The following is a 22,526-nucleotide window of genomic DNA, read 5'->3' on the forward strand; positions in this document are numbered from 1 at the left end:
CCTTGACCTTTAACATTGAACAATGACTACCAAAATCAAACCCATGTAGCCCTTGGTGTGGTGATCTATATATTGTGATTATGGTGATTTGTTCCTGAGACACCTTGTACACAAGTATTTTTGTTTTATTTTTAAAGTGGTCAAGGGTGACCTTTAACCTATAAACTTGGAGGATGACCCCAAAAAACTAACAAGGTGAAGACCTTGGTCTGCTGATTCTAATAATAATAAATCTATCTACATGTTTATTAGATAACTTGTACAAATGGCTATCACAGATGTACAGACATGCTTACTACCCTCCCCCACCCCACCAACCCCAAACCCCTCCATACATACAAAAATGTACTATTTTACCAGTCAGGGATATATAATTATTATTCTATGTTTTTATCTTTTTGTGATTTTATTCTGTCAGTCTAAATTATCAACCTTCACAGTATTGGTATAATCTTAAAAAGGATTTTAAGGTAATAAGACAAACAAATTTTTCATCAATCACCAAAACCTATTTAATCTCTGCATGTGCAATGAATTCAAAATTCAATAATTTGAATTGGCCTACACATGAAAGATATCAACTATTTCCCTTCAACTTAATAATGTATTATTATTTCAACTTGTTTTTATTACCAATTAGTCTGTGTTGTTGTGGTTATGCCCTTTGGCAAGACTATCAAAATTGCTCTGGATAGCATGCAATAGGCCTCCCTTATGTTGTTCACTGAATAAGCCACTAGCTACCACATGTACAAGGATCCCCAATGCATAACTGGTAATAACCCCAGTAAACAAATATTAACAAAGGATTTTTCCTTTTATTAGCTTCAGTTAATTCTCCAATTCTTTTGTGAATGCAAAATGTTCTTACATTAGGGACTAGGACATCAGGTTTTTCTGAAGAATTGTCCAAATGTGTTCCGCTATCCCGTTATAATCGTCATTCTTAGTTTTAGTTTCATAAGATTCTTTAAAATTTATTTCTTCTTTACAAATTCCAGACTCCATAAAGACTTGGTGCATCCTTGGAAATAACGTTTCGCATACTAATTAATTACTCACTAAATTACACATATATTTCAATGGCATGACAATGAAAGATTTACAATTACGACAATATATTAAGAGATGTATATCATAAACATTTACATATCCAAATACCCAGATACTGTCCCCTGGCAAATATCTTTTCCTTACTAATTGATAAATCACAGAGACCATAGTGATGTGATTAGAGCCACAATTAAGTTTTATTCTTTATATCTACACTGACAATAATAGTGTTTTGGTTCTTTTTGTGGTACATTCAATCGTCACACAAAAACTGATTCTGGAACCTCAGTGGAACCTCAGTGGAACTATAGATTATAATCATTGATTAAAATTGTTATGATTATGACTATGCTACACTTAGTTTTGATTGGATCTATGATTATGACTATGCTACACTTAGTTTTGATTGGATCTTTTTATCATCATGTATACTATCATTCTGCTTTATGTTTTTAACTTGTGTGTTGGTTTGAGTTCAAAGATTGTAGGTAATTTTTGTGTTATATTTTAATTGTTTGATACGAATGTAAAATCAATAAAGAAAATCCCATACATTTTCTTACTACTAAATAACAATTTAAAATGGGATACACACCATTCACTTCAAAACTGCTAAATCAGCAAAACCAACAGGAAAGGACTAATATTTATGGTCTTTTTGCAAGCCCATTCCAGAAGCTATTTCCCCTATATACCGAAAGGTTATTTCCTATGCAGACCTTTCACAAACTTCATATTACATCAGTTTTTCACCAGACCTGCAAGATATATGACCAGTGGAAAGGTCCCCTGGGAAGAGTATTGTACTCTTCAGACTATGCTGTTCAATAGTTCTACATGGCTATTGGTAATCTTCCAACTCAGTGGCCTCCCTAAGTACTGTCAACTTCACATAACCATGTCCAAATTCAATACACAATGAATCAATCATTATAATATCATTGCATATAAGCAACAATTTTGAACCCTAAAAAACAAATAAAATTGATAGAAAAATGAAATTCTAATGTGTCAAAGTGACTGTTGTTCAATCATGACAAAGCTTGCCATATTTTAGTATCTGCAACAAACAAAGTATGTCAGCATCAAAAATTTATGGAGACTAGCACCTTTCTCAGATGAGTCAATTAAATCCAATCCCAATGTATAGTTCCATATTGTTACAGGGAAATAAATAAACTAGTTTTAAAATATTCTTTACATCTAGGCTTTTTCAGTTCCTAATGGTAAAAATTGGTTTGCCCATTATGTCTGTATCAACTACAAAACTTTATTTGTTTTACAACAATTGCGAAACAAGTTATTTCAACTTATACTAATCACTCTTGTTGGCCCGGATGTAAGCACACGAGGGGTCTTATTGTGGGAGGAAACCCGAGTACCCAGGGAAAACCCACCTGGTCGGGCAGGTGACCCTTACCTTTTCACGTCCATTCCAGGAGTCGAACCTCTGACAGCTAGGTGAAAGGCGAGTGAGTTACCACTGCACCACCCCAACCATCCAAGTGGCGCTGTCCTTTGGACAGAGATCTACATTATCTCTGTAGATTTACTATGACACTTGGACACACAGGAATTGATTTCAGTTTTCTCTTCTTTACAGTATCATTTTCACATCAAAACACATCAGTACAGGATATAACACTTAAAATTTCCATATCTATTATACACTTTGAGATTTGCCACTCAAAATTTCTCTAGGATGGTGGGGCAGTGGTGATACACTTGCCTTTCACCAAGCTGTCCGGAGTTCGATTCCACAAATGAATAAGATAACTAAGGTAGCAGTGTCATCCCAAGGTAATCTGGTTTCTTCACATACCAAGACCCTTCACATGCTTATTCTAAGCCAATAAAAGAGATTCGTAAAAGTTCAAATAACCTGTTTCACAACTTTTGCAAAAAGCATAAAGTTTATATATATATTGATGCTCTCCCACTATTGTAGTTAAAGTTAATTCCTATATACAGCCCTGAAAATATAGGAAATTATTGAATAACCCTACATTCAATTAAATGAAACATGTTTTCTGGAAGTGAAGTTATTGCAAGTGGAAGGATGGGATAAAGGGATATCAATTAGCTTGGGTTTACTGTATGTTTCTTTGAAAGGGAGGAAGGAATAGGAGAATGGAAGGAATAGGAGGAAAAGGAGAATGGAAGGAATAGGAGGAATAGGAGAATGGAAGGAAAAGGAGGAATAGGAGAATGGAAGGAATAGGAGAATGGAAGGAAAAGGAGGAATAGGAGAATGGAAGGAATAGGAGGAATAGGAGAATGGAAGGAATAGGGGAATGGAAGGAAAAGGAGGAATAGGAGAATGGAAGGAAGAGAAGGAATAGGAAAATGGAAGGAATAGGAGAATGGAAGGAAAAGGAGGAATAGGAGAATGGAAGGAATAGGAGAATGGAAGGAAAAGGAAGAATAGGAGAATGGAAGGAATAGGAGAATGGAAGGAATAGAAGGAATAGGAAAATGGAAGGAATAGGAAAATGGAAGGAATAGGAGGAATAGGAGAATGGAAGGAATAGGAGGAATAGGAGAATGGAAGGAATAGGAGAATGGAAGGAATAGGAGGAATAGGAGAACGAAAGGAATAGGAAAATGGAAGGAATAGGAGGAATAGGAGAATGGAAAGAACAGGAGGAATAGGAGAATGGAAGGAATAGGAAAATGGAAGGAATAGGAAAATGAAAGGAATAGGAGAATGAATGAGCAATTGAGTTTATTCGTCATTAGAGTAAGTCTGTACACTGTAATCATTTTTTTTTTTGTCTGTATTCTGTAGATAGTCTTTTAAGAATAGATTTATATGTATCAATGGGATTGCCTTCAGGATTTCTTAGAAACCTCTTATTATTGAATAGCTTTGTATGCTTGGAATAAAACGAGACTGAGTATTCATGTGCATATATACTTGTCACACCAACTCTAGGAAGAAAATCAATGACTTGGTCGGAGGTCCAAGAGGAAATACATAGAACCACTGATCATACATCTTCATAGGAAGTCATTCAGAGTGGGTGTCTGACCAAAGCTACAACAGACTGACCGAATTATCCATGATCAGTAGCCAGTACGTCCCCTAGTTGTTTGTGGCTGATTCTATAGAAACTCAGAAATTTGTGTCCATGAATATATATATAAGACTGTAAAGTCATGTCAGCTTGACAAACACAATATGAATACTTAAGCAAGACATCTTACACTGAAAGTTATTGTTCTTTATCTCTTCCCTCAAAACCACATGTTTCAGTTTCTCTTGCTTTAGGTTTTAATCATTAGGTTTATATGGGAAACAGTGAAAATGCATTTCTGAAGTACCTGTTCTGGTATTTTCTTTTACACAATCAACATCAATATCATAACCTACTTTTACTTGTATGACTTTCATGTTACATCAAACAGTATATTCCTGTGATACTCTAATTGGATATGATGATCACATCTTACATTTTCAGGTCTGATCATTTTATGTCTCTCTTTTAATAGAAATTATTGAAATTCTGATAATGTATTTGTGTATCAAGAAATCTTTCCAAAATCATAACTGATATCTTCATATGTAACAAAATATTCTCTAGTCATTTGGCAACATTGGACTATTTTGTTCCATACAATATTTACACACTAGACTTTGTAATTCATCAAGACTGAACTGTGACAAAAAGATAATTCTCCTCCTCCTCTGAAACATGGTGACAATCCTTCAGACTAGCAAATTACAGTATGAGGTCAGAGGTCATACGAATACATTAACCCTGGACTAATGTAGTAGGGTCTAGGGAGGTGAAGTGAAGTTCACGCTAATAAAAACAGCCATTAAACCTAGGTGATAAGATGGTAGGGGAGACCTCCATCATATCTATACACTATATGTAATGTCTCAGGTAAGCACTGTGGTAAGTGTTCCATTCGCATGATGGTTTAATTCTAGACTGTAGAAAATTAGATTTCAAATCTTTCTATGACAAACCATTCTAGACTTGTCATTGTGATTAATAGAATAAACTTACCAGGTGAAATGAGAATAATTATTTAGCATGAGGGAAAAGGAAAAATCTGATGAACAATACATTTCAATATGTAATCAGCAGAAATCTTCACATGGGTGAAAGTTTGAGGAATGACAGAAAAATGAAGAATTGATGAAATAAGGGAGAAATGTTGTATAAGATAAAGGAGAAAGATGGGAAACAAAATATTTAATCTAGGTTTCCATTTTCGAAGTTTTTTATAATTTCCTATAGTCTTTCCAATTCATCATTTATTTTTCTGATTTCATGTGTAGATTATGTTATTTTGAGGACACAACAGATCTGTGATTAAAACAATCAGGTAACAAGTATAATTTTCTGTCTTCTAACAGTCACTTCTTGACACAACATTTTACCTGATACAAGTCCTAGCTTTCTTTCATGTGTTGTGTTTTTATTATCTAATACGATTTTCATTTTTGTGGGGATTTACCACCATTAGGAACTTTTAAGCTTACCTGTTGCTTTCAGGTAAAAAAAAAGTCATGAAAAATCTAGTTCCATACAGGTTTATAAATAAAAACTACATCTCCCCACAAATCTTTATAGCACCTCATAAACTCTACAGGCAGTATATTTCTATGGATATTTTTGTCTAGGTAGAAGTAGAAACACCATCAGCTTGCCAACACCATAATTATTATCTAAATATACAGTTTTCTAGCAACAGAAGTAATTACTAGTGGTTATATTTGCATGGCTGCTTAAAATGAATTTTGTTTTTATTTTTCTAATAGAATAACCGTTAACCATACTTAGTGTATTAGAGCACGTGTACGACATTCATTTCTAGACAATATTTTCAAATAGATCAATTCCCTGTCTGTCAGCCTAACAAGAGGAGCAAGGATGGGCTGTAGTGATTTCAGTCTTAATCATAACTCTCATTTTTTTCTACTAAATTCACCATAAAAAATCATTTCCTCATATATAAAGAAATATTTCTTTTTTCATATATATTTGTGACTACTTTATAACTTTCTTTTGTCCATTTCTATCTTTAAGACTTAAAAAACATTTTTGTATGTCCAATGATAAAGAAGAGCACATGAAAACTATACAGGCCTGAAATCTATTTTCTATCATAACATTGTCCAGCAAGAATAAGAATTCTGGTAACATTTCAGCTTTTCCTTTTCACCTGCTAAATATCAATGCAAATGAATTGATTTTATACCAGAATAACTCAGTGGTGTAGTAATGATAATTTAGGAGTGTGTAGATTTTCCAGACATTGATTCAGGCATGTGCACTTTTTTCCAGACATTAAGGCAAGTGCAGATTTTCCAGACATGTATTTTAGTGTGGTTAGATTGAGTATTCAGGTGTGTTCAAATTTTCCATGCATTAATTGATATATACCTATGCGTGTCCTGATTTAGGAGTATGCAAATTTCCCATACATTGACCTACAGTAGATTTTGCAGATAGTGATTTGAAAGGATACCTCGATGTTTCCAGATATTGATAGTGATCAATGGCATGTCAACGTTTCCAGACATTAGTCAAGGTGTGTCCACAATTTTGCCTTTGTTGAGATTTCAAGCCGTTTACTGTTAAAATCAAGACAATTTCTTTTTCTCTCTCTCTCTTTTTTAATTTGAATTTTTCACAAGCCTTACCCTTTTCTACTTTACACATCTAACATTTTACTTAGAGCTTCTAGTCCTCAAGGCAATAAGGTTTAGCTTGTGACATTCAAAGACAAAGGCAAGTAAGACCACCCACACATCTTGTATATGACCCATGTCAAAACAGAATCAGATCGCATCAACATTAAAAACCATACCATTCCCACTGTTATATAGGTTTCAGTGGTCGTTATGTAGCTTTTATGATTGAACCATCCAGCTACTAATCTGCAAGGACATTTGTGAAGTCAATCAACAAATGATACCGACCTATTCTGTGCCAATACAACACAACAGCACTCATAACAGGCCCATATTTGCTGTTATGATGGAATAACAGAGTCTTTATTGCTCATGCCACTAGCACTGTTAACAGACAACTTCCACTAGCATTCTGATTAAATGACAATTATTCTAAAACTCCAGCTTTGTTTGTTTGTTTTTTTTTTCATTGAATACTAAATGTGATATGGAAACACAGTTAGGTAATGTTTCAATTATTAAAAAAATACAAAAGCTTGGATAACTCAGAAATGCTAAGGTCAGGATAGAGATCAACCAAATGAGCTGGGTCCCTATCATTAAAACTATGATGCATTTCCTCGTGTCGTTCAGTTGTGGTATATATCACATAAAGCTGGCCAAGGCCTTGCTACAAAGGTCTGAATATTTTTTTCATCTTTTCTACAGTAGGACTCTGACTGATGACGTTTGCGAAGGCTTGCATAATGCATGACCACTTTGCACACACTGTCTAGTCTGATTAACAAAGACATGGGAAAACAGAGTACTTCTGAAGTACGCTATTTGCTCATGCATAAAGTATTACAGCGACTGAGTAAACACTTTCTGTGTCTCCAATCATTGTTATTTACTAGGAAGCTCCAAGAACTGACCAAGTCCCAATTGAGGATGTCTGCTGGAAAGAAATGTGATCAAAACACAACACAGCAAACTTTTTCCACAAGGAAAAACCTGTAATTGATGCCTTGATGTTCTGCAACGTAGAAAAATCACAAACTAATCATTATCACAAGTCAGGAGTTAAATTATTGATTTACCTTTATACCTCATAAAGGGGGTAGGGGGGCAGGGGGGCTAAATAACATGGTATAACAGATGAAATTTGTTTGCTTGAAAGAAGAAAAATAAAATTTTTATATATGACCACAAATATTCTCACTATGAAAGAACACCTTAATACAGTCAGATGGTAAGGTTGAGACAATAAATGCTAAACTGAGCTACAAGCAAAGCTTAATCAAATATTCATCACTTGACTATTAGGCTTAATACTTGGTTTAGGCTGGAAGATCTGCTTAAATCCTCCATTAAACAGCAACAACAAGTATTTCAATATTTGCTACCATAATGTCTGTTTGTTATCCCTAAAACTGCTTTCATTTCTGAAGGGTTCCTAATCGCAATAACTACTATTCATAAAAAAATTCTAAACTGAATAAATGAATCAACAAATAAAATATTCAAACAAATGAACACGATTTAAATAAACACAAAATGTATTTATTTCAACGTTAGGAAATTTCTTGCTTGGTAAAACAAACCCTTTTTCTATTGAATGTTTTTTATAATTGATACGTAATTAGTCTCAGATTGAAAGTTAAAGCAGAAACCGTAACTAATACATCCAGAAACTGGAAATAGTTACCATTTAATGATTCTGTGTGATAGAAAAAGAGTGAAAACCAAATTATACAATCTCGAGAGGAAGACGTTTGGATAATTAACCTGAATCTCACACTAGATTTTGTTTTGGATAATTCACATTCATGATATAAAGCCATCCTTTTACGAATGAAATGTTCATTGAATTAATTCTACCTAGGAACGAAACAACCCTTGTTAAATCATTAGCAAAATCAAATTATCTCTCAGAAGACTTTCTTTATTTCATCTGCTTTAGATTCAGTTTAAACATTTCATACTGAGTTGAAACATTAAATATCCAACAATATGTACTCATTGACCCCAATACATGCAAGAATTACTCCCAAAAGAAATTACTGATTATTGAAACATTTCAGATAAAATATTTCCTTTAACAAAGGGGTTGTAAGTTAATGAAAACACGAGAGCCTCTCCCCCAGCTGTTGTGAGGCTGTTAGAACCAATTGCTTGATGTTACGGCTGGCACCAAGAAATTTTAGCAGAAGATTGTTTTGGTGTTGTGTTAGGTAAGACACCCACACACCAACCCTTGATAAGTTCTCTTTGAGCCACATGTACAGACAATTAGCAGTTTATTACAACCAGGAAAGCTGGTAGTAATGATATCAAAATATTAATTCATCGCCTACCTTTTTTACTTATACAAAAAACAGATTGAAGTTGAAGGAACATTCTGCATTGTTTACAATGAGCAAACGCTACATATATCTTAAACCATGTTCTTTTATACACAAGAACACCTGTCAAGATCATCGTCTACATAAAGCCTGCACATACAAGTTATTATGTAAATATCAGACAACATCTCTGATATATTACACACATGCACATCAAGGCTATTAAAACCATATCAAAGTCTTTTTGTAAAACATGGTCAAAAGAATTTTAAATAAACTTTAAAGCAGTGATGCCATAAGGGTAATAAAATCCTCATACCTGATATCTTAAGGATCTTTTTTATTTAGGAATTTAAGTATTCCTGAAAATCATTTTTACATCTTTACTAGATAACTATTTTTAAAGACATGATGAAAAAATATCAATTTCTAATTGTTTCATTTCCAATCTTAATAAGAAGATACAATTTTTAATAAATCAAAATTTGTCCAGGTTCCTTTCAATATGTGTAAAACACTTTGTCTTTAAAAAATATTACTTGAGTCAACATGGTGTCTATTTCATCCTAACAGTTTACAAATATTTAAGTTAAGTACAATGTCACATTCCTGAATATTTAATGAGGTCAAACATTTTTTTGCTTTATCACGTTAACACTGTTTACACACAATTTAGTTCAATCTCCTTATGAAAAAAAAAAATGCAAATATAAGCAAAATCTTATTGTTCCTCAAGTCAGATACACAGAAAGTTCTCTTCCTTAATGGCTAGATTTCATGGCTACTGATTCTAATGAAATAGATAACCATTTTCTCCTCTGGTGGTCGACATAAATGGTAAACAAGATGTCCTACCTAGAAAGCTAAATATGACAACAACAACAAGACATAAACACAAACAGATTTTCCTTCATAGACCAAATAATTTGTAAAATCTTCCCTCACAGAAAAATTAATAAAATCACTCGATTCTGCCAGTAAAAACTACAAAATATGAAGAAAACATTATAACTTTACTATCAAATATACACAGATCTTATATAGTTGAAGTACTTACTTTGTGGAAGCCATGTATTTCGTGATGTCATGAATACGAGCCGTGACTGTGCCAACACGTTGTCTTTCATTTATGTCCACATGGATTTGCCAGGGTCCGTCAGCCTCTGCAATAGCGCCTGTAATCTTTAATCCATTCCGTACTTTAGCTCTGTGGATTAAAAGCAAAGTCAAGTGGAATTTACAGATTAATTCTATTCAGGATTTTCAATTACAGCAAAGAAATTGGATCAATTTATTTGGAAATGTTATAGAGTAACAGCTGTACATGAAAGATGATAATTTGAGGATATTGGACATATTGTGTAACATCCTATCAACAGCTATGCTCGTTTAAGGGCCCAAAGTATGCGAAGTAAAGTGCATGTTTCTTGTTCTCATGCATGTGTATTTGGGAGACTGCATATGTTGTGTCAGCCTGCTTTCAATGGTGCAGAACTGAAGCCAACTTGATAGTGTTATCACACTGAAGCATACAGGCAATGTATGCTGAATGTTGAACTACCAATTTTGAAGACTTTGTATGTCTCAGCCAGGGGACAGAACCTTCCTCACTGAAATGAGCACTTTGTTGAAGGCCAAAATTGAGGCAGTGTCAATGAAAACATTATGAAAAAAAGTAATTTATAAAGAAGATTCCAAACTAAGATGCCTGTGTCAATTATGCAATGAAAGCAACAGGAATCGGTACTATTCTAATGGTCTACCTGTCAACATATTAACTTTGGGGTGTACATAAACATGTGTACCTTTAAACATATATCAAACTTTGAATTTTCAGTTGATGTGTGTTCTTTGTAGAAATTCATATCCATGTATATATATTACGATCACGGCATTTATATCGTGAAATGAAATAATTCACCATTAAGATAAAGTTGAGAATTTCTAGCTGTGTATCAGTGCAAGGAAGGTCCTTATAGTGTATATTGTAAGGCAGAATTTCTTTGCTAATCAATTTGGTATCATTGATCTAGAGTTTGAGGTTGTCGAAGGTGGTCCACACAGGGCACAACACAGTCAGTTGTGTTACAATGTCCAAATTACATTGATCTCTCATTCTTTAATGGATCAAATACATGTAAAACATGATTGATATTTATAACATATGTATACCTGTATTGTCCCAGCATTATATCAACCATTTTATACCTTACCAAATGTTTGTGTCTGGAAACGTATATAGTACACGTAACCACTATTACAATAATTAAAGGACAACATCATTTAGCATATTTTGTACGAATTTACAGGCATTACCATTACTTTTCCTAATCAATTTAAAGCTTAATGGCGTGCATCCATGCATGCTGATACACGACTGCTTCATGATGTACACATAATTACATTTACATAATTTCCTAGGTAAACGTAAACAAGTTCAAAGCTGTAGTACATGAATTACTAAAGCAAACATGTAACATCAGAGAAATAGCTTATAGTTTACATGTATCATTTACACATTACTTTCCTATTGTAACACCAGTACTGTATCTCACCCAAAGAAATATCAGGTGAAGAGAAATGATTGGTGGACCATCTTTAAATATTCAGACACATTTAGACATTTTCTATTCAAATTTCTTTATAATTCTACCATTTTTACTCCTATAGGATGAAGTTCTCATCATTTCATTTTGATTAACAGCTGAGAATTTCCCACCAATTAAGTACATAAAGAGCCTCCAACTCTTTCATAATCATAACGTATAATAAATCAGCACTTATTATCATACCATTAATCTGTGAATGCATTTTCTACATTTGTTTAAATGATCGTCTTAATAACAATAAATCTATGTACATATGACCGAGACAAAGTTTCAGGTTTGGTCAAAATTAACACCCCTTAACATTTCTCCTTTCTCAAAGCCAACCCAGTGCTTTATAAATGTGTGATCAAAGTTGACAAGTAATTTTTATAATTATACATAATCACTAGAATCGATAGCTTTCAAGTCTTTTCAATATTAAAGAATAACCCATCTTCTGTGCCACACAGAATTTAATTTTCTAGCATTTAAACCCAGTCAAAAGATTCACCGAAGGCACCTTTTTGAACAGAATCAATTTAGTGTGAAGACAAGTGTGGCGAATGACTGTGAAACAAATAGACTGTACGTTTGATCAGTGTTGCAGTATATAGCATTATGGAGAAGCTCACTTCAAACGAGGCCGTTTCTTAGGCTCTACAAAAATATATGGAGCTAAAGCCTGCCCCAAACCTCCCAAGATCACTTCTTTTGTCCCATGCAACTTTAAAAATTCTTTCAGTCATCAATGTTTGCATTGCATATCTCATCAGATTTTAGCAGGCTAGATATGATACAAAGAATAAGCATTGTTACAATGGGATTCGTCGTTTTCTTAAGATTTTACAAGGCATTTGGGGCATGACAAGGGTGATCACAAAATTTTGATGGCTATCATCATGCGAGCTGTTGGAATAGATATTGAATCTATGATGGGGACATGCCATGATGGACAGTGATAAACGCCACTGTAGCTGTCAAAAATTTTATCAATTTTTCCTGTAATTTGATGTATATTTCCTCTGCAATAGATTTTTAAACTGCTCTGTCTATCAGTGATAAGATTCTACACCCGAGTCTAAAAAATCAATGATAAACGGAAAATGTTCATATATGATAATTTCTAATTCAATTTGTTAATTCTAATTATATTCCATATTTGTAGCAAAATTACAGAAAATCCATTTGTAGTCCATACATATGGTGTTTGATTTCACATCAATTTCACAGAAAAATGTTTTACTGTGTACAAGGTTTTTGGTCTTTCCTTCACAACTTTTTTTTGGACTTCATGAGCCTTACTGAGTAAACAATTTTGAGAACATTTTTTTTCATTCTTCAAATACAGTTCCAATGTGATTTGAAAAGGTTTGTACAGTTTAGTTCACTACTCAAACTGTCTCAATAACCACATGCACATGTTAATACACACAATAATTAATTTTGAAACCATCATTTAATATCTTACACAGCATGTTAACCAGTTATCAGCTTGTACTGGAGACCAACCGTATAGCTGTAAATGTACACAAGGTAATCCCTGCATCTCTCTAATCTTGTAGGAACATTTCCCAATAAATAATCTGGCTGGGCATGTTTCCAGGAAGATGTTCCCATGGGACATGCTGACATTTGAGAGTGGGCCAGAATGGCGGAGTGTATGGTACAGTGCTGTAGAGGCTAACATTATTGCTAGCCATTCCCAGTGGAGTCTGTCACAGTGTCTCTATCTACACAGCTAGTTTTCCATGTTAAGCTAATTGCAAATGCTATCTTAAGCAATTTCCAGAAATCCCCACTACATTGATGGTCATAATCATAACCAGATAATATGGTTATAGTGAATTATTATGTGATTGTCATTTTTATTACACAATGATTGGTCAAAAGACCCTTCATGTATAGGTCTAAAGATATTGTGATGCTGAAACAGGCAGAATCTGTGCACATGAGGTTTACTATAACTGTTCGATACCCGATCATGCATTTCACAGGTAAACAGAACAATCATTTTAAATTCTGTACTACGATATTTTATCAATACAGAAGTATGAATTATTGTCATATAATTAAACTATTACTGACTTGTTTTCAGGTGAATACCAAGATTTACTAACCCTCAGAGGCAACATTACCCTTTGTCTCATTTGGTCAATAATTGTAGAATATCTCAATCAGGTTTTATTTAAAGCTTCTCTAAATTCAAAAACCCTCCACACATCTTCTTTTTCTCTTAACTTATTAGAATTCAGTTTCTACCTGAAATTTTCCAAACAAGTGCTCTATCAGTCAATGGCAGCAACTTCTATTAACATAGATCTGACTTTACATGCACGGCATCATTCATGTTTTAGTTGTAAATAAAGGTAGAATCTCAACATCGAAGTTCTTAGAAAAGTAAACATAAAATGAATATATGAAGCCAAAAGGAAAATCATTACAACAATGAAAATCCCTCATGATAGTAATTTAAATAAATGGGTTGACCGTGACATTAAATTTTAAATTCAATCTGAAAACCATTTATGATGTCCTGTACATGATATTTTTGTGTTCTACTATATTTTTTTAGCTGGAACTTAAAATGATCCTGTGTGATTTTTTTTCCCAATAGAGAAGAAAGTACAGACATCAGCATATATTAGTAATTTACATGGAGTTGTTGCCCCTGCTTCGTCTACACAAGCTATTGATTAACTATATTTGTATAATACACCTTATATATACAACACACTGGTTATCAGATGCATGTTTCTCACAGAGAAGTAGCTCTATAAAGGACATGCCACAAACAATTCAGCATTAGCTCTTCCTACCACTGCTACCAAACCCGCAAATTGCACAAACACTGTTTGTGCAGAACATCTCGATCAATAGGCTAGCTGGAACAGCTCTCCTCAGACGTACGTTTGAAACCGAAAACCACAGTATTTCTAATTGAATCCAATGACCAGTTGATGCAGGATGCCTTTTTTATGAGTTATAGATTGAATCAATTCTAAATCAGTGTATTTTATGAATCCAACATTATTTATATACAATAGTACACAAGTTCTAAATTATTTCTTTACCAGGTCAGGGAGGGGACAGGGACATTTCATGAATAACAACTACTTAGCATACTGTATAACTATCTCAGATGTATGAAAAACATTTCCATAGAAATACCTTTAAAAACACACATCTTCTTGCAGCCAGTAGATTACTGTATCACTTTCTGTCCTCTTTCATGCAACTATAAGCAACTTGCATAAGGTACTATGTATACCTGCATAGTACCCTCCTTATTGAGTCACACAGTGGTAACACCCTTGCTTTCACCTTAATCTCATGAGTTCAATTTTAAGAACAGATGTGAAAACGTATACATATGGGTATCACCAATACCTGACCATGTGGGTTTTCCCTGGGTACTCCAGTTTCCTCCCACAGTAAGACCCATCGCCAACTTCCTATCAGTGATTAATATAGGCTCATTATCTGTTTCTCAATTGCTTACATAAAATAAATTAAGTTTATAATCATACAAATATTTATATATACCATCCTTGTCCAACTCTGTATGAGATACATATATGTGTGAACATTTCTTTTAATGATTGTACTTTCTAAACTGTTGGCTACACTGTGTAGGGGGTATATATCTCATCTCTGAACAAATTCACAGTAACTAATACCAGATGCCTTCCCTACATCATGAAAAAAGTATGAGTTTCTGTTATCAATCTCATCTGTTAAAAATTTACATTTACATCTGTTTACCTGGATGAAATTTAAAGATTTTTTACCCATGAAGGGTGGGGAAAGGTGAGAGACATTTTCCAGTTGCATTGTAAAACATGTTTCAGATACTATTTTCATCCCCAAAGGACAATACAATTCATTTTTCCTGTAAAATTCTTAGTTGTGAACACTCCTCTTTCAGTGTGATATTCTGTAGTTGTCATTGACTCTGTTGTTAGATCGCTATTTCTACTGTCCATGGTAAGAGAAAGACACTATCTCAAGTAAGTGAGATATCTCATTCCAATTCACCTACATTTGCCTAAATTGCATGTATACCCACCTCATAACGAAAACCTGAAGATCTGACCTAGCTTCCAACTTCACTGGTATTTCAAACACAGACGATGGTGTAAAGGATTCCTTTGGCACATGTATAAGAATATGTTGGTCTTTTTTCACTTCATATTCATTATCTCTGTTAGCTAAAGATAATGACATAATATATTTCCGTTTGTTCGTCAATGAATTTTCAAATGATCGCCCAGGAACTATGGAATTGGAGGCACTGGCGCATTCCTGATTTTGGTCAGCGTGCGAGAAAGTGTACGACACATACATCGACGGTACTCCTGTGATATCATCGCTGTGAAACCAGTTCTCTGGGATAATTAAACTGGCCACACAGGCATTGTCTTTGTTACTTAGAACACATAATGACGAAAGCTCTTGGTTGTTCAGGTGAGCATATACATGTCCGCACCACATACGCGGTGTCCCACGATATCCTGCCTTTGAAGAGGAAGATTTCACCTTGCCTTTACCTCGAGATTTTGAACTTAGAGGAGGACTAGCATGTATTAACACTTGTAGTTTCGGCCATTTTGGTGAAAGTGTGTCAGAAATAATGTGCGCACTGACGTCTAAATTGAACACAACGTCATGATCAACAAGTGATGGTTTTCCCATTGTGTTGGAGTCAAGTAATGTGTGAACCAGATCGTCCTGTATGACCTGGTGAACTTCGAAGGGACCACTGCTTGCCTTCAAGTTGTAGTTCTCTGCTGGTCGCGTAATAACAAAGTTTTCTTTCTTCATCAACGGATCCCATGGCTCATTCTTATGGTAGACAGACTTCAAGAAGAAGCCATCCACAGGACTGTCAAACTCTATCTCCACACTTTCCACTAGGCCTGGATAAAGATAAAATGATAATGATACATTAAAAGACATACAACAATTATTTGCTATAATCCTCATTAATTATCAATATTTGTTACAGTCAACCTATAACGTAATCATCTGACAATGAATTGATGGTAATAAATTTGTCAAAAGGTTTTACAGGACTTTTTAGTGTCTTTTGGGGGGCAATAATGGGCCCCATTTCCAAATGAAATTACTTCATATCAAGTCACATTCCAAAAAATATGCAGTATACTCCTGTAAATTTTCATACTTGACTTTTACCAATTTTCTTCCCAAAATGAGATAAAAAGATTTATCCAAAACCAATAAAAAATACCCTGCTTAATCAATAGCTGGAAATTCATAAGAATTAGTGATGTTCTGATTAATAAACATGGTCAAGAATCGGTTGATTAGGCAGATTAACTAATTAATCAACTGAAATAACAAACGACATTCACATTTCCCTATCTTTAGCATTAATAAGTCTCAAATCTCGATCCTTTCAACAAACTTTACGAAGTGATCAAGCATGTGGTAGAATGAGACAAGTCAACGTTGTCATGTAAGTACTTAATGAACATTATTTTCCAATGCATAGGGGACAAATCTAATCAAAATGGCAGAGTCGATTCTTCATGACTTTCCAGGCAAGAGTGTGAAGCACTTAACAATATAACTTTTAAATTCTTCTTTATTCATGTGTTATGTTTATCATTGCAAAAATGGAAATTTATGTCCTTCCAATAATCGATTATTAGTGGGTCATCGATTGGTTTAGATGATCTGATGATTGGTCATGAAATTCCCAACACTAATAAGAATATGTGAGAATCAGTTTATAAATATTTTTGTGATAAAATAATAAAATTATCTTACCAAGAATATGTAGCTCTATAGGCACACAAAGCATACATTTGAAGCATGCATTGTGTAAATTGCCTTAGAAAACGAACTCTTATTAATTATTGGTCACCATATTTATGGCTGTATAGTTTTACTGATTCCTAACATCAAAGGAAAGTCATTTTATTTCTTTCCTTATCTGTTTGCCTATCGTTCACAACCAGATGTTATCCAATCTATACTTGTTGAATCATCCGTTATGTTGAGATAATTAATGACCATTAATTTCTGTTATTGTTTTTTGTCAGTCAATATACTGTTTTTGCCTCCTAGACAGTGCATGTGAACAGATCATGATGACCTTTTCTTTATCAATCCTTCAAGATCAGAAAACTCCAACGATTATTCCAATACACAAATTCAAATTGTGCCTCCAAAGAGATTCCCACACCTCACCTCAGATTAGTACTAATGAGTTTGAAATGGCTTCTTTGTACTTTACATGGTGTGATTTCATCAATAAATCCATATTCATTATCAGAAATGTTTTGAGAGAGCCTCTTTGAGTCATAGCCCGAGCATCAACCACCATTGATCCTTAATTCAAGTCCACAGTGAAGGACTAGAATAAGTTCAAGATTAACATGTAAATACAGGAAATTGGAAATCAAGTTATCAAAAAACGAAGACTTATGAGTCAATCTGCCAGAACTTGGAGGCAATGAGGTTTTTAATAACACTGAAGGTGAAATGAAAATCAGTTCGCATGATTCTAGAATTACACAGCATGATAGTCATTTCTAGAAACACTGGTAAACATAACAAAACATTATAAATTGTCCACTTGTTTTCCCAGTAAAAAGACAATGCTTTAACCATCAAGAATATGCATTATCAAAATTTATAATGTGATTTTTATGCCAGGAACAAATATACAATCAAATTGGAGAATGTTGAATTTAATAACTTCCGGTTACACAGTGTATGTTTTAGACCATAAATATCTGCAGCTGTACAGTACATGTGTATATGCAATACTCACAAATATTGTCAACATGTAATTTAGACCAACATATGGTAATTTTAACTATACACAAATAAAAGAATATTTTCTTTATTAACGTTTACTGATTTGCATTTAATTGGGAAACTGAGTAATAACTGATATATTGAATATCAGATAAGTCATGATATATGAGGATGGGACATCAACAGTTCCTGTGACACTGAACTGGCACTGAAAACCTCATATTGACAGAGATGGAGTGGGCTGTGAACATTTTTGTGATTAAAGTTTAATTGGGAAAAGAATAAAAGATCAATTGCATTTTAAATGATATCAGGTGTATGTGAATTTAAACTCATCCATAAACCTAAGCTGCCAATAATATGCAGATAGAAACATCTGAGGTATATATGACAACCTTATGACAGATAGAAGTAGGGGAGCCCTATGGAAATTCCATCGATGCTGTAGTGAATGGGGCCCAGACTTTGATGTACACAGCCTGTGTGAATAAATGATTGCCACAGTGACACTGGATAATATTTTCCTGTGATAAATAATTCATAAGGTACAACTCCTCGACACTACCAACACATGTGCCATATGCCTTTTTATTGGTTCACTCCATGGGAACTTGTATCAACGTAAAGTTTGAAAGCTACTGACTTGTGTTCTAGGGATCTTAGTTCAAAATAACATTTTCACAAATTCATAAAACATTGTAAAATTTATCATGCATATTATTCCCTTATTATACATGTTGATCATAATATGCATGCTGTTTTGTGCATAAATATATATAAAATATGCACAATCAAACACTCCTTAAAGATTACCTGTATAATAAGGTCAGTGTTTCAGGTCAGTCAGCGATTTTTGGGAGAATCAAATATCCAAGTACTAAAAATCACTGACTGACTATAAGGGCCACAGTTCTCTGCTCCCTTGAACAACATTTATAGACAAATTAGACTCTAATAAGACAAAACAATTTTTGTATATATGATATTTTAATTGTTTTCATTGTTTTTTCATTGATTTAAGATAATCCTTTATCTATATGTTAGACAAATATTGGTGACTTAGGAAATATATTTACAGGAGTAACATTTTATGGGATTTTAGATTGAATACGAAATATCTTTAACTGGAAATGAAGTCAAATGCCAATGGTAAACAAACTATTAACAGAAACTGGCTGAGCCAAGTTGGAAATCTGGTATTTATATATGGCAGACACTTCTGATTTTAATATATTTTTGGATCATGCATGTTTAACTAAAGCTGAAGATCTTTAGCAGAGCAGAGTCTACTCCCTAGTCTAGACAACAGTGACAGGCCTTGGCAGTGACGTTTGGGTGGTTACAAGTGTGTAGTGGGGTGTTAAGATCAGCCTAGTTCAGGTGTGATATTGAAATACTACATTTTCATTTCCACGATGTTCCACACAGTCAGACCCCAAGTCACCTTATACAGCTATTTTATTTGCATGGATAAACACATTTAGATCACATATTTATTGCTGTGGCTCAAAGTCACAGATTTTCTGATCATCTTCTCTGATAAAAAACATTTGGATTAAAAAAACATAGCTAGTACATAGTTTGGAAGTCTGATACATTTAGAAATTTTCAAGCCATCAGAGTATTACATACACATGAATGTACATAAAATACAACAAAGAAGTCCAAATAGTTTTGATACTGTATATTAGCACTTATAATTAATTTTTGTTAAATATTTTTTCTGTAACTGCTGTATCCTTGGGTAAATTGATTTAGCCAATAGTCAAGGCCAGTGATTTTTTCCCTGTTGGCCAATTCATTTTTTTTTTTTTTTGCATGAAACAAGTTAATTATAAGCCCTCCAGTCAAGGTCAGTGACTTATCTTCTTGTATGAACATCCCAATGTGATAATATAGAGAAGCTTTATCATTTTTAGCATGTCTCGAGGACCTCATATGTAGGACCCAGCAAGAGGCTATCACTGTATCACTTCGCATCTTCAGGAAACTAGAAATCCCTTCAAAGTCCTTAACAAAACTCTTCAAGATATGTCCTGGTTTGAAAAACAAATATCACCATACATTAAATTATCTACATGCCAAATTAAAGGGCATTACTGATTATGATTACCTCAGGTTTTACATCAGAGGGCATAAAACTGTTTTCATTAATATTTCAACACTGATACTCCATTTTAAAATTTAAGTTTGGTGATAATGAACGCTTGACTCCTGAAATGTACTTAGTTCAGTGATTCTAAATGTAAAACATCGTGTATATTTATACTGCAGATGTACAAACTTGATTCTGGTCAAACCAAATTGTCTAAATCTAATCATATATGACTGTCAATGTGAATTTATTACAGAAGTTCAGTAATTAGATATACCCAAACCTTCAGGCGAGTGACGAATCTAACAAGTTTGATCATTTCCAAATTACATTAGCATGAGTGTAAGATTCTACCAGTCATATAATGTTATAAAGTTGTATTTCTGAAAAATATGCAAAAAACATATTTTTACACAGGTGGTTTATTCTTAACTTTAGAAATGAGTAACATCATCATAATGTGATTTATTTATGACGTCATAATAGTGTTAGTGATGTAATAAATATGTTTTAGGTAGGGAGGACATAAAAGTCCCTCCAGACAGCTCAGTCCATTCTCTAGAATCTAATTAATGACATTTTAAATTTTAATATTTATGAAAAAATTCAATTGAAAGAACAGGCAATGGGAAAATGCAGCTACTAAGGTATCCTTAGTCTTAAACCTGTTCCATCATGCACATCTTGAATACATTAGAATGTGTTGTATGTAATTGATCAAATTAACATTGAAATACAATGTCATCAGAGATATCTATGACAGTCAGATCAAGTGTATCTCAGGTACCGATTTCATGGTCACAGCTGCAATCCTGTAAAACATACTACCATATTTACCGAACTCTAAGCCCAGGAGGCCAACACATTACTTCCAACTCAAAGTCTGGATGTGTGCTTTTGTGTCAGTGCATGAATACTTTAAAAACAGTGATCGATACATACGCTTGGGCTTATTACCAGGTATGGACTTGTTGCTTAAAAAAATATGACCATTTCATACTATATATCCTATTATTTCTAACTATCACAAAAAAATTACTTTCATAATCATACAGTGCACACACCTTCAACTAAGTATCTATCTAGAAAAAAAAAATGTTTCAAAAAGCTTTGTCAATTTTCACCTGATGTGCCTTTCTATTTCCAACTGATTGATTATGATGTATTGCTTCTTGACAAGTAGATGTAGAATAAAAAGTTATTTTCATCATACAGGTGTGCATCATAACTACATACACCCTTCCTATGCAACTGTTATCCAATCCAGAAAGTCATATAACCATCTCTCCACCATAAAAGAAAATAATATCTTGCACTTTAAAAGTCATCCATCATTTTCAAAATCCTCTACACATCACAATATGCAAATACTTTGCAAGTGTAATATCAGTTTAAAATGATGGTCTTTTCAACAACGTCTGTACCTCTTTAAATTTACCTAACAAAGGGAAAGAGAGTAAATGTTTCAAAACACTGATATAACTTAAAAAATTCACGCAGCGAATCTGCAAGCAATACATAGACAATATCATTCTTCTCTAGAAACTGAGATGAAAATCTTAAATCTTTTGGTATAAATTTGAATTGCAGGACCTGGCAAAAGCAATGGTCTGCTTGTCCTCACAAGTGGATTTTGCCAATGAAGGAGTGACTTCTATTGTTAAGTAGTCTGTCAGGCGAGTAGATTTTTTCATGTAAGTCCATGTACTTATAAAATAGAACTGTCTATCTAACCATTGGCCATTACATATTCCTTTTGAGAGACGTGCAAAAACGTGAAATTTCAGAACCTAATCTGGTAAGTTTGTGCCTCCTAGAATGAAAACTGGATACAACGAAACAAGTGTTTTGTTGACCATGATTATGATACATGCTTGTGTGGTAAAGTTTGAGTAATTACAAGTTATCAGTAAGTATAAGGCTGGAGTCTGAGGTTATCTGAATGGAAATGGCTCAGTAGAAATTGTGTTTGTTTTTACCGGTCAACCGAAGAAAAACTTAAGGCATTTGCCATGAGACAGTAACAAAAA

The 22,526-nt window shown here is 33.8% G+C and overlaps 1 protein-coding gene across 1 annotated transcript in view; it reads right to left on the reverse strand.

Annotated features, from left to right (window-relative positions):
• LOC132548847 (transmembrane protein 132C-like) overlaps window positions 1-22,526 on the reverse strand; it is an 84,178-nt gene that overhangs the window by 58,851 nt on the left and 2,801 nt on the right. The window contains exons 2-3 of the mRNA XM_060212741.1: window positions 15,682-16,531; window positions 10,085-10,234 (exon numbers count right to left, since the gene is read on the reverse strand). Coding sequence (XP_060068724.1) covers window positions 10,085-10,234; window positions 15,682-16,531 — 1,000 coding nt within the window. The remainder of the gene's footprint in view (window positions 1-10,084; window positions 10,235-15,681; window positions 16,532-22,526) is intronic.

This window comes from Ylistrum balloti, unplaced genomic scaffold, assembly GCF_031769215.1.
Source record: "Ylistrum balloti isolate Yb309-2 unplaced genomic scaffold, AGI_CSIRO_Ybal_v1 Utg370028, whole genome shotgun sequence".
NCBI classification, from domain to species: domain Eukaryota; kingdom Metazoa; phylum Mollusca; class Bivalvia; order Pectinida; family Pectinidae; genus Ylistrum; species Ylistrum balloti.